The 14,157-nt window shown below is 32.1% G+C and overlaps 1 protein-coding gene across 1 annotated transcript in view; it reads right to left on the reverse strand.

Moving 5' to 3' along the window:
- Positions 1-14,157, reverse strand: part of LOC108769297 (cytochrome P450 4C1) — a 43,271-nt gene continuing 29,114 nt past the window's right edge. Inside the window, exons 6-12 of the mRNA XM_018520200.1 lie at positions 11,303-11,429; positions 11,176-11,233; positions 4,163-4,257; positions 4,027-4,095; positions 2,677-2,854; positions 275-451; positions 1-198 (exon numbers count right to left, since the gene is read on the reverse strand). Of these exons, the coding sequence (XP_018375702.1) occupies positions 26-198; positions 275-451; positions 2,677-2,854; positions 4,027-4,095; positions 4,163-4,257; positions 11,176-11,233; positions 11,303-11,429 (877 nt within the window). The 3' untranslated portion in view covers positions 1-25. The remainder of the gene's footprint in view (positions 199-274; positions 452-2,676; positions 2,855-4,026; positions 4,096-4,162; positions 4,258-11,175; positions 11,234-11,302; positions 11,430-14,157) is intronic.

The following is a 14,157-nucleotide window of genomic DNA, read 5'->3' on the forward strand; positions in this document are numbered from 1 at the left end:
ACCAGTAGTATCATTCGTTTATATATTATTTAGAGATCCGTTTTTCAATTCTAATCTTTATAGGTTCATCTATAGATAATAGTATGTCCGAAATTAATTTGATTTTGTCTATCTCAATGCTTTGATTTAATTTAAATACGAACGTTCTTATTAGCGTTGCTAAAATAACTTTCATAGATATCATTGCGTATTTCGAACCTGCAAATTTGTCAATTATAAATATTTGCCAATTGTAAATCAATTTTACGATAATTTATAGTTTATTCATATTTACCTATGCAATTTCTTGATCCGTCACTAAAAGGCATGTAATAATATGGTAAACAATTTGTTTTTTCTTGAAGAAATCTATCCGGATTAAACATCAATGGATTTGGCCAATATTTTTCATTCCGGTGCATTCGTATAAATGATATAATAACATCTGCACCTTTCGGTAAAACAAATTCTCCTGAAACATATTTTTTTATATAATTTTTAAATATATTTAAACATACATTTTTAAGGCTCTTGTTCGCTCACCATTACTATCTCAGATTGTGATGTTAGAAGCGAAAAAATATACAATGAAAATTTGTGCAAATTATATTTGCATAAAAAAACATTTTTCGAGAAAGTAAAATTTGCAATCTATAAAATAGAAAAACAACTAAAGGAAATAAAGCTAATAGAAATCGGCGCTGTAAGTATTGCATTGCTCAATTTTAACATATCTAAATATTTAATTTTAAGACATATTTAACATTAAATTAAAATAACTCGTGTATTTCAGTTTTCTAGCCTTCATCAACGCAAAAAACACGTCGTTGTAAATATAATATAATACAGGTATAACGGCCGTCGAATAATAAATCGGTCAATCAAATTCATGTCTATATAGTAGCAGAATTCTCTAACGTCTTACCGACGTCGCTCTAATTAACGATATAAAGATGATCATTGATAAGATCATCCCATTACAGAATGTATTGATGTAGCGTAATCCGATGAATCGGCACAGTCCTCTGCGTCAATCACTCGAATTCACAAAAAGATGCATATTAATTATTAATACTGCTTTATCGGTGATAAGATGTGTATTAGAATCAAAAGTTTGATCAATTTCTATGAGATGGTCAATACATTTGACGTCACAATCCATTTGCCGTGACGCCCGGAAAGTTTCATTCTTTAAATCTCTTTAGATCAAATTTAGATCAAACAGCCAGAAATGACGTATTATTTACGTTCAGTAATTGTTTGAAGTACACAATTTAGCAGTTGTCACAAAAATGAAAAAAAAACGAATTCTGTGCAATTTACACGAATTAGATTCAAATTTGGAAACAAGAAGAAATCGCACGGGGCCAAATCCAGAGAATAAGATGAATGAGGAATCAATTCGAAACCCAATTCGTGTAAATTGCACGGAATTCGTTTTTTTTTTTCATTTTTGTAACAACTGCTAAATCGTCCGCTTGAAACTGCGAACATGATACGTGTCATTTCTGGCTGAAATTTGGCCTGGAGAAGTTCGAAGAATGGAACTTTTTTAGCTTTACGTTACATAAATGGATTGTGATACCATTTCACAGAAATTTACTAAATTTTGATTAATAAAACCTCGTAATATAATTTGTATATTTGGCAAATTTAAATTGTTTTACCGTTTTATGTAATCAATAGATATTTTTCACGTTTGTGTTAAATAGAACTATATATATATAAATTAAAACGATAAATAAGAATATATATAATCAAAGGTAAGTTTTTGTTTTTTAATATATATAGATTTGGATTTTAAGTGTCACGTAAATATAATGTAGATTATTATAGGTTGTATAAATCAATAAGATAACATGAATAAAGGTAATAATAACCCAGACCAACAGCACATGATATCATGCTAACATTCAATATTCATACTGAATGTACTGTGATTATACCGAATAAACCAGAAACGTTAATGTGACATCTCAGAAAAATATTATTTCTTGTATATTGTCAAGATATATCAAATATAATAACTAAATTTCGATTTTGATACTGAATATACTGCTATCATATCGATTATACCTAAGACGTCTCTAAATTATTCTTGATACTGTCATGTCTTCCAATGTCATCATGTCATGGCAGTCACGGTGTCAGTTTCGCGAGACCACTCGAGCAGGACGGACGTACGTCACGCCCGCTTTGGGTATTGCATCATCTCACCCATTTTTTGAAAAGTGTTTCCGGTTTCGACTGTGCATTATGTTACATTATTTGTCTTGATTACATCATTATTTCGTCCCATTTACCGGTTTGAGGTGACCGATGTATCATACTTTGGTTACATGATTTATTTACGATTCTGGCCGGAATCGTCGCCATTTTTGCGGCGAGTGCCATCAATTTTAAAGAAAAAGAAGAAGAAGGTGTCATGGTGTGCAGGCGTGTGAGCCACGAGATTAAGCACGAGCATATATAGTGTATCGAGCATGCTGAATGAATTATAAGTATTTGCACAATGCAGTTGTTACTATAAAATAGGAAGTATTTTTAAAGAATTTTGATTCTTTGAAAATATTTACTATAGCATCCGTTTAATTTATTCATTCTTTAGTACGAAAAATTTCAAAAAGAAATTAACAACATATATGTATGTAAGTGCGCGTTTGTTTTTAACAAAATTTTCTTAAAAAATAAACAAACCTATTTTTAAGTCTTCTGTCAGTTTTCGTCCAATCATAGGGATAACAGGAAAAAGTCTTAAAGTTTCCTTAATAATACAATCCAAGTAATGCATATGTTGTAGATCCTCATATTTAACTGGTGCAAACTTCGGAGTTTCCGTGCCATAAATTTCCAACAATTCTTTATACGCTTTTTCCTGTAGTATAAAGTTAAATAATGTATTTGTGTATACATATAAATGTTCAACTGACGATCTGCCTTTAAATTTTTTGCGGTCTGCTGACTCAGCCGAAAATATATAATCATCCCAAACAACGCGAAGTCGACTAAAAGTTGACTACAAGTTGACTGGAGTAGTCGACTTTAAAGTCAGCCTGAATGTCGACTAGTAGTCAACTAATACTTGACGAATGTCCCTAAAATAGTCGACTGTAAGTTGACTGTAAGTCGACTTACAGTCGACTATAAGTTGAAAGTCGACTTTAAGTCAATTGGGAACAGCCGACTGACAATCGACTGTAAGCCGACTGAGAAAAGTCAACTGTAAGTCAGAAAACAGCTACTCGTGTTTGTGTGGGATATATTTTAAAGAAATTAAGTGAAAACAGAGTAAATAGGAGTAAAAATGGTAAATATTCACAAAAAGTTAGTACCTTCAAAAATCAATGACCATGACATATGTAGTCAAGGTCATGACCCTGAGTAACTTTTAACAAGTTTTAGCCGTCGCTCGCTGTTTATTAGAACACATAAAGTCGCTTCGCGTGGAAAGTCGGGCGCCCCTTGATGGACGGGGGTAGGAAGGTAGAGCCTCCACGCGAACCTTCAGCCCACCTCTTCCGTGCTTCAGAAGCGCGCGACTTTCCACTTGAAGCGACTTTCACCCGACCTTCCTCACTATCTAGGAGTGAACGACTTTCCACGCGAAGCGACTTCTACCCCACCTGTATCGCGTGGAAGTCGTATGCCTCTGAAGCAGGGAGGGAGGTAGGATGGAACTTGCTTCGCGTAGGAGAAAGTCGTAAAATATATTTTAAAGTCAAAATTTTCTGTTTTATATATATTGTAAAAAAGACACGTTATTTTTCAAACTTTTTTTGTTTATAACTTTTTAACGAGTAACGATCGACGGCTAAAACTTGTTGGAGTTCATTCAGGGTCATGATCTTGACAATATATGTCAAAAGATCATTGATTTTTTATGGTGCTGATCTTTTGTGAATATTTGCCGCTTTATTATGTGTTTATTATTATTTATTAAGTAAAAAGTTTTGTATAGTTAAAAACAACAAAAAATGTTTTTGAAAAAAAGAAGGTCTGTGTACCAATATTGCATCATATATTATAATAATATTAATATATACATACTTGTATTTCTGAGAAATTTGCCATCATAATAATCACAAAGTGCACCGTAGTAGCAGTAGTGTCTGAAGACTATGTAATTAAAAATATAATTTATTATCAATTTATAAATAATTATATAAAATATGTCATTACATACCGCTCCTATCATTGTAAATATATTGTCCATAATTTCCTCTTGCGTGAATTTTTCGTTACGAAATGAACACATTAAAATGTCAAAAAACCGCATATCTATATTACATATAGAAAACGATATGTGTATTACTTATGTATATATAAATAATCAACTTTATATTATATTTTAATTTAAAAGATAATAAAAAATCATAAAGATTAAGTTAATAGGCTCAATTGAATAAAACAATAATTAAATAAAACGATAAAACTAAGAGCCATCGCTAATCTTTTATTATTAAGGGGGGTCTTACCTTGTTGGGCCAAAAAAATCGATTTTTTTTACATATTCTTAAAGATTGTACTTTCAAAAATATGTGGTAAAAATTTCAAGTCAAAATTCGAAAAATTGATCAAGTTACAGCCTGTTGAAGAGTCAGGATCGCCGACTAGCTGTATGTACTACCTAAACTTTAAATGCATTTTTCTTGAAACGACGTTTTTTAAGCTGGTGGAAGTTCTGTACAAGTCCTAAATCATGCGATCGATATGATTTTGATCTTAAAATGTTCAGAAATACCTTCTCTCTAAAATAGACTAGAATAAAGAGGAAATATTGAAAACTTTTTTTTTATAAATAAATAACTGCAACAATTTTTCGTAAAAAAAAAATGTTTTTGTTTGAATAACTATAACTCATTCAAAAATTTTTGTAATTTTTTTATTTTAGTCTATATGAAGCACGAACCTCTATAGATTATAAAAAAAATTTTTTTTTCGGATCGCTTTTGAGCCTGCAAGAACTTCCACCATCTCGTTCCGCCGGCCACTCCGCCCACCCGGCAAGAACAGCTTGTCTATTGCTTCAATTGTTGTAACGATTTTTTTCATGTTTAATTAAGATCAATTTAAATGTATTCCAAATTTTAGAATTTTATCTTTAATAGTTCTTTTTCTATAAATTCTTAAAATTACCTATTTTTTTCCTGACCAACAAAGTAGAGACCCCCCTTAATATCTACTGTCTTTCAAATCTTTAACAACAAACGTTTCATCCTTATACTAGGATTTTTTCAACGTTGATCGCATAAGTAGATACAAATACGAATTTACATAATGCAATTCAAAACATTGAAACAGAAAAAAAATTATAAGTTTAATAAAGGAGGGATTTCAATAAGTGTGATTTTTGTTCTCCCTCTGAATTCAAATAAAACCAGGAGAGAAATATACCTCCATATAGGGCTCATAATTCCTCAAAAAGATATGCTCCTAAACCTCATTGTTTATGAACTATTACATTTTGAATTTGAACGATTTATACAGGATTTGGCACTTTTCGCCGATTGAGGTTTTTTGACAATTTTTCTGGAATGGCCACTTCACCAAACTTTCTCAAAAACTTCTTAAGAGTATCACCCAGGATTGCCAGATATGCATGGGCGTCGACTATAGTGTGATTGATATGGAGTATTCCACACTCGAAATTTTTTCATGTGTGGAATTCCACATTTGGAAGAATGTATAAATTATTTTTTGACGAAATAATTTATTATTTAATATTTTATTAAAAATAAAAGTTGATTAAACTATATATGCACAGAGAAAAAGGTTTCTTTGGATTTAGTATTCCTATTTATTTGACTAAAATTTGTTTTATTGAAACAGCATATGCTTGTACGAAATATTATTTGTTTGAATATTATAAAAATTTTGTTGTTTCATTCGAGAAATCTCTCGACGGAAATAACATTATTATTTGAAGTAATATCTTTCAATTAAATAATATATTATTTGGTTACAATGTATACAAACAATGAAACAAATTATTTATTTATATTAAATGGCAAAATATATTCATAGAGATTAGGTTATTCCATGCAAATAATTGCTTTCTTAGAATAATCATTATATAATAATCAGTCTCTGATTACTATTATATAGTAATCACAATTGTTGAATTAAAAATAACAGATCCAGCCAATGGTGATGAATAATAAGTAAATGTACACGGAATGGTGATTTTAGCATTATATCCATCCTGTATCACGTGGAAGTATCACCTTATTATAATAAAGAAAGAAATTAGTTTTTCAAAAAAGGATTTAAACTAGAAATATACAGCTATAAGTATAAATCGTCGAATATTTTTTAATGATTTTTTTCTTTCTAATTATTTGATTTTACATTTCAAAATTTGTCAATTTTTTCCGGTTTTTTACGATTTTTTCATAGTTTTTGTTTGTGGTTTGCATAAAACATTTTTATAAGCATCGAAAAAATATTTTCAGTATTGTTGGAAAATTTCTGAGTTAGGTATATAAATGCCGCAAAACAGACCTCGATACCATTTTTTGTTTAGCCGAAAAAAATTAATAAAAAAATTACTTCCGGAAAAAACTGTTTTTGCAATTTCTTACGACTTAAAGCTTAAAACACCCATTATAGATCAAGATTAAAGATAGCGTATTCATGGATTTGACGTGCTGAATGATAATGTGCACACGCTAGCATCACTTTCATTTCTTGATATATTCTAGATGATAGTTTTTGAGAAAGTTTGGTGAAGTGGCCATTCCAGAAAAATTGTCAAAAAAACCTCAGTTGTCGAAAAGTGTTAAATCCCGTATAAATCGTTCAAATTCAAAAAATTCAAAGTGTAATAATTCATAAACGATGAGGTTTAGAAGCATATCCTTTTGGGGAATTATGGATCGGTACATTTTTCTCCTAATTTTATTTGAATTCAGAGGGGGACCAAAAATAGCTCTTATTGCAACTTTGTTTTTAGTTGTGTTTAGTTATGCGATCAGCATGAAAAGCATGGACGGCGACTCCAGTATGGTTAGTATGGAGTACTCCATACACTGAATAATTCAATGTATGGAATTCCATACACTGAATTTCATATCTGTATGATATTTGGTCTGGGAGAAATTTAGAAATTAGAAATTGTAATTTAGAAATTACAAACATACGAAAAATGCCACTACATTGCTTGAAGAATGTAGTGCCATTTTACAAGATAATCTCGAGGTCAGAGATCTTGTACCAGAATACGTAAAATTTATTCGTGTGTTCTTTTAAGTATTCTTACATTAACTTGTTCGAATGAAAGATCATTTTCTTATTTAAGACATTTAAAAAGTTATCTTCGATCGACAATGAAACAAAAACATTTAAATCATATTGCGACATTGTACATTTATCGAGAAATGGCGGTATTAAATATGAAGAAGCTCATTAATAATTTTGTTAAAAAAATAAAGTTAAAGCGGCTATTTTTGCCGCTTTAGAAAAGATATGTATGAAGAAATATATTTATCCCCTTCCTCCTCCGTACCTCTCCATCAATCTATCTTTGGGAACTCCATATATTGAAAAATTTTACTTCGCCGCCCCTGTTGAAAAGGTCACTAATATAAGAATAAAACGTTTGTTGTTAAAAATTTGAAAAATGGTAAATATTAGCAATTAAAAACTAGCGTTAGCTTTTATAGCCCCTTTTTACTTTTATTATTATTAAAAGTATAATCTTAAAATTGTAAATCTTAATGGAAACTTTTAAATTTTAAAAACAATATACATTTAATCAAATTTAACAAATGAGAATACAGAGCGATTAACAAAGTGCAAGTGTAATGCTAATTCTACAATGAATCAACAGTCGGTAGTCTTAAGTCTTATCGGTGAATCGGTGGAATTGGTCAACAGCCAACTTGTACGAATTAAGGGTACAGACATAATAGAAGGAATAAGGAATTAGGAATAAGGAATAAGAATTTTCAACCTCAGAAATCAGATATATCGAAATACATAGTTTCTGATAGAATAAAATTTCTTATTCTTTATTTCAAATTCCTTATTCCTTCTCTATTGTGTCTGCAACCTTAAGGTGCTTTTTGCTGCTCAAACTGGCAGTATCAGCGACAAAAAAAACCAGATGACGACTTTTGTCGCAATATTAGAGCGACAAATTTATGTACGAAAAAGGGCAAAGAGCGCTGAATTTGACATATTTGAGCGACAGATTTGACATGTTGTTTGTATTTTTCATGTGTCCTTTGCAGTGTTAACTCTCGCTGAATTAAACAATTATTAGCAGTTAATCAGTTATTAGCTAGATTATTCCGACTGCACCATGGAGTATAGAGAACAGGAGACCGAATTAGGCTTTGAAAAGTGTGGTCAAAATCAGGTTTCTGAATTAGTATTAGTGGTGCTCGGTAGGCGGCGTGCGAATCGCAAAACTCTTCTCATATACGTGTAGAATCTTGAATTTGATATGTTTTCTTTGATGTAATTGAGGGCGAATAAAGCTTTACTACACTTAATGAGAATGTGGTCAATTAGTTTATGGATATAAGTATTCCTTTATTATTGAATGTACAAATCGTAGATGACGCTTCTAACAACGAGTTGTTGAAGACAGTTCAAAGCGTAGCCGTCGTGTCACTCGGACGTGTTCGCGCCGTCATCTACGATTTGTACATCCAATAATAAAGGAAAACTTATATCCTTAAACTAATTGGCCACATTCTCATTAAGTGTAGTAAAGCTTTATTCGCCCTCAATTACATCAAAGAAAACATATCAAATTCAAGATTCTACATACGCTTACGCATACACAACCAAACACACATAACCTAAGAATAGAGACGTTATTCTTTGACATCATGCTCTGACAGTAACAGGAAGACGTAAATTGACATTAAAGCTTTTTTTACCTCGGATTTATCATCCGTCCTTGTTTAACATTAAATGTTAAATAAGAACAGATGATGAATCCGAGGCATCCGAGCAACGTTCCCGAACGCAGCCAATATTGACATTCGAATATTGGCGGGAATTACTGAAAAATGACGAACCAATCAAAATTGGCTGTTTTCGTGTCGCGACTCTGATTAGAGGGTCTCTAGTGCCTCGGGGATCCTAAAGCAAAGCTCAAACTCTGACGAAGTCACCAGAAGTCGCACCGCGCGCCGCGCCTTTAAAGTCACTAGTAACATATTCCATTTACCGATTCGACCCAAAGACATATAGCGTTTTCGGTCCGGCCAGGTTTGCACCAACCTGGGTTGGATTAATGGCGTTTTGTGCTCTCCTATTGGTAGAGCGGGTGATGTCAACCAATAGGAAAGATTAATCCAACCCAGGTTGGTGCAAACCCGATCGGGCCGAAAACGCTAAGAGAATGGACTGCGCGATCCGTGTATCAAAATGGTAGGGATGAGAGAGAGGGACCGTAGCAGACGGCCATTTCTATCTCTTTCCATTCAATGGTGTAATGGGAGAGAGAATGAGAGGGAGATTGGCCGTCTCCCATCGGTTCTTTTTCTCATTATTGTCGACCACATTTGATACATTACTTAGATACGGATCGCGCAGTCCATTCGCCATGTCTTTGATTCGACCTGACTCCAAGTCAACGATCTGTTCTTTTTAGCTGCATTTCTTGCACAATTTAGCTCTTCTTTTGCAATTAAATAGAACAGACCATTGACTTAGAGTCGGGTCGAGTCAGTAAATCGAATACGCTATAGATCTTATATATGAAGTACCGCAATTGATTTCAAAACTGATGCGTCAAAATGGCCGAAGTGCACATAGTATACGATTTCAAGTACACATTGGGTACACACACACAATTGGGTTATGGTGATCATTAGACTGCGGAACTTTATGCAAAATACTTGACTGAATATTAACTATTGGACAGTTTTAGCAGTCAATCGTTGTTCGTTAAAGAGTTATTAAAAGGTGAAGTAAAAAGATTGAGATTGCCATCTGTAAATTTACAAAATTGCAAAATATGCATTTTATGCAAAACATTCAGTTAAGTATTTTGCATAAAGTTCCGCAGTCTAGTGATCATACATGTGATGTGTACTTTCGTATTCAGTTCTGATCTGTACTTACATATACCCTTAGTGCGCTTTTATGCATTAAACTTCTACAGCAAATAAATCCGTATTAAATAAAAAAACACATAAATTAAACATTTGTACATATTCTATTGGTCATAAATAAACTAATTACGATTCAAAAACATTGATTTATATATTTGTCGGATTTATTTTCCCAAATAAAATACGTATATACAAATCCATTAATTTGAAATGGCCGCGTTATGCGTCAAAATGGATGAGAGTTGCGAGACTTTAGCTGCGTTCGGAAACATCACCCGAGTGCCTCCGCGAATTGTTTTATCCTTGTTGTTCATTCATTGTTAAATAAGAATAAGATGATCACACGGAGACACCTGAGTGATGTTTCCGAACGCAGCCTTTATAGATCTAGTGACTTTAATACAGACAGCTTTAGAATTCCCTTAATACGTGTCTGTGAGGTGAAGTTTATGCCGAGAACGACAAAAATTTTTCTAAAATTTTCAATTTTGAAATTTTTTGTCGTTCTTGGCATAAATTTCACCTCATAGATACTATTATAGCATATGCGTATACTTTAATCGTGGAAAAGGGATTTTCAAATCTATAAAAGAGAAAAAAGTAATTGTTATACAAAAATTATGATTTAGTCGGTAATACAGATGGCGTTAGGATCCTCTTAATCTGGTTGAATTGATGCCATGATTGGATTTAGTTATACCTATCAATCTGTTTTATGACTTAATTTTGATGAAGTAAGAATGTGAATTTTGACATTTCTTATATTTAATTACTGAGAAAGACTTCAAAATGTTCAAACTTAACTAATCATTAATTGATATCGTCATACATGATTCAATAAAAGAAAATAACTTTTTTTTTACTACTACATTTGCGGTTTATTAACCGTGTATTCTCATTTGTCTTGTTTGGTTAAGTGTATTGTTTTTTAAAAATTTATATAAAAATAAATAAAAAAGTGTTATTTTAGATAGAAGATAAATCAATAAAATAAAAGATAAAAAATAGTTTTGTAATATTTTTTAAATTATAATTTTCAAAATAATATATTTTAGGAGTAATTTTAAATGTATTACAATATTATTGTATAGCGCAAAAGAATCACATAAAATATCGATAGGCTTACGAGATGTGTCATCATTAGTGAACATCGTATTTGCTTCATTTGTCCTTTGCTGTATCATCTATGAATTAATAAAAATTGTACAGTATTAATAAAGAAAGTAATTAAGAACATTAATAAATATTTATACCTTTTTAATGATTGAATGAAAGGAATTTAAACATTCTTGCTGTTTGCATCTCCAAGATGTGAGATTAAATATAACATCAAGAACCAAGAATACATTTCGAAATCTATATCGCCAAATTTGTCTTTGACTGAAAAACGGTTTTTAAAAATAAATTTTTATATATATGAGTGATTGCTATAATAGTATATTTAACATATTATGATTATTAACTTCCATAAATATAATTTTTAAAACATCTTTTTTCAATTACATTACAATCTCTATTTAGGAGATGTACAAGGTAATTCAAAATAACCTTATGTCTTTCAAGGAATACACTTTTTATCGTATTCTGAAACGATTTTTGGTTTAACAAAAATTTGTTTTAGTTTTCAAGTCACAAAAAAATAGCGTATTATGAGTCAAATACAGAAGGTATATGAGCCAAATACAGAAAGTATAAAGCAGAAGCGGTGCGATCACCATTACATGCGGATATTACGTAAGACACCCGTTAAGATCAACAGTGACACATATACTTAAGTTTCTTACTTTCTTTCTTTCTTCCTAATTTAATTTAGGGGGGATTATCAGCACAGACTTTTGCATAACACATAAGGCATAGTGCATAAGCGAATCAACCAATCAGAGTCCCTTATTTCCATTTCCACTTCTCGTTCTGCAGATCTTGCACAGTACATAAAGCATAACACACAAGACATCGAAAAATCCGTAAAGACGAACTTTTTATGCTATGCAGATATCTTAAGTAGCAGATGGTAGCAGAACGCAGAACACTGAATGCTCTCCTGTTCTAACCTCGAAACATGTAATAGGTAAGTACATTTAGACATCCCAAATAGGGAAAATGTTTAATCATTTTGTAAACTTTTATAGATTTTATAACATTTCAAATAACACGCAAATCTAAAATATGTTTTTGTAATTTGAAATATTTGCATCCGAGTATAAGTACCGGCGTCTGTATAAGCTTATGTACATGCTTGTGCGTTGCTACACGTTACGCTATGCGACCTTATTACGCGAAAGTCTGTGCTGCGGCCTTTAGCGTTTCAGAATGATTGTGTTGAAACCGAAAGTTATTAGCTCGCAATTATATCTGGAATAAATTAATTTAATATAAGAATATATAATGTGTATTATTGAAAACATCCAACTTTGACCGATCATGGCTTTTTTTATCGTATTTCAAATATTTATCGTTACTAAAAAAATGTAACTGTGTTACCATTAATGTTACTCATAAGGAAATGTAACATCATTACCCATTTGTTATCGAAAAAAAGTAATCGTAGCCAATACAGTGCCCAGAATTTATTCTAGCTAGCAATCCAGTAAGAAAACAAGCATCGTGTGCCGCTGGCTTAACGTGTATTACATTCAGGGTTGGACAAAATCATTGAAGTATATCCCAGTAAAAAATTTTTCATGCATGAATATGTATAAATATGTATAAACATACATAAACACGTATAAGTATAAACATTCATAAACATGTATAATTATATCAGAAATACGTTCATACATTCCTCTTTCTTTTATAAAATTACTTTTTTTAGTGTAATAGAAATAATAATAGTCATGTGAAAACATAACAGATAATTACAGGGATAATTTTCGCATTGTTCGTTTTATAAAAAAACAAATTTGGTAAAATGTAAAAAACTACTCATATACGATTATATACACTACGCAACAAAATTATCGTAACAAAATTTTTCATCGAAATTTTGCTATTTTTCAAATGCTCATAACTCGATCAATTTTCATCAAGACGATTTTTTTTCATTTTGTAGGTAATTATCTGTATTTTAAGAAAAACTTGATGCGAAATTAGGTGCAAGTCGATGCCATTCGATCAATTTTCATCAAGACGATTTTTTTTCATTTTGTAGATAATTATCTGTACTTTAAGAAAAACTTGATGTGAAATTAGGTGCAAGTCTATGCCGCATCTCCATGTTTTGATAAAGCCCAAGCATTTTTTTTCTTAAAAAATTTGATTGCTTGACGCGCTACCTGGATCGCCCCGATTTTTTTTCGAAAATATAGACCATTGTAAAGTACACTTTTCAACAAACAATTTGAAAAAAAATTCGAGTCTCTACAATTTTTTTTGACCGAGTAATGCCATTTTGAAATTATTCGGGCATTTTTAACGAATACCGCCAGCATTAGCATTACCTGATACGTACCGCGAGGAGGTTGCTGGTCGGACTTTACGCATCTTTTTGGCCCTGAAAAGGGCCGATTATGTAAAACATTTGTCAAATTAGGGATCCCGTGGCTCGTCGCTTCTACAGTATTTTCTGACTCCAAACCCTATTTGCCTAGAACGGTCAAGTATTAGAGGTATTCAATACCGTGTATTGCCACCTCGGCATCGGATAACCTCTCCTAAACATTCTTGCATATTAATGCATGCTCTGATTGAATCTTGAGGTATCTCGTGCCAGATTTCATGTACAGCTCTCTCTCAAGCTCTTGCAGATTAGCAGGAGACCTCTCCAACTTACGTAATCTCCTACCCATCATGTCCCATACATGCTCAATAGGATTGAGGTCTGGGCTGTTAGATGGATGAGGCAGTAACTGTATATTGTTTACTGTCAAGTACTCACGAGTTACCTTCGCAACATGGGGAAGTACATTATCAAGATGAAATCACGGCCTATTCGTCGACGCATTGGAATCACGCAAGGACGCAAAACTTATCTCTCTCGTTTATGTAACGTACCGCTGTGAATCCTGGAGGTTGGAGAATCACTAGATCTATTCGATGGTTCATTGATATTCCACCCCATACCATAACGGATCCTCCACCGAACGCTCGAGTTGGATCAACATGATTCGCT

Source organism: Trachymyrmex cornetzi, unplaced genomic scaffold (genome assembly GCF_001594075.2).
Source record: "Trachymyrmex cornetzi isolate Tcor2-1 unplaced genomic scaffold, Tcor1.1 scaffold88, whole genome shotgun sequence".
Classification (NCBI taxonomy): Eukaryota; Metazoa; Arthropoda; class Insecta; order Hymenoptera; family Formicidae; genus Trachymyrmex; species Trachymyrmex cornetzi.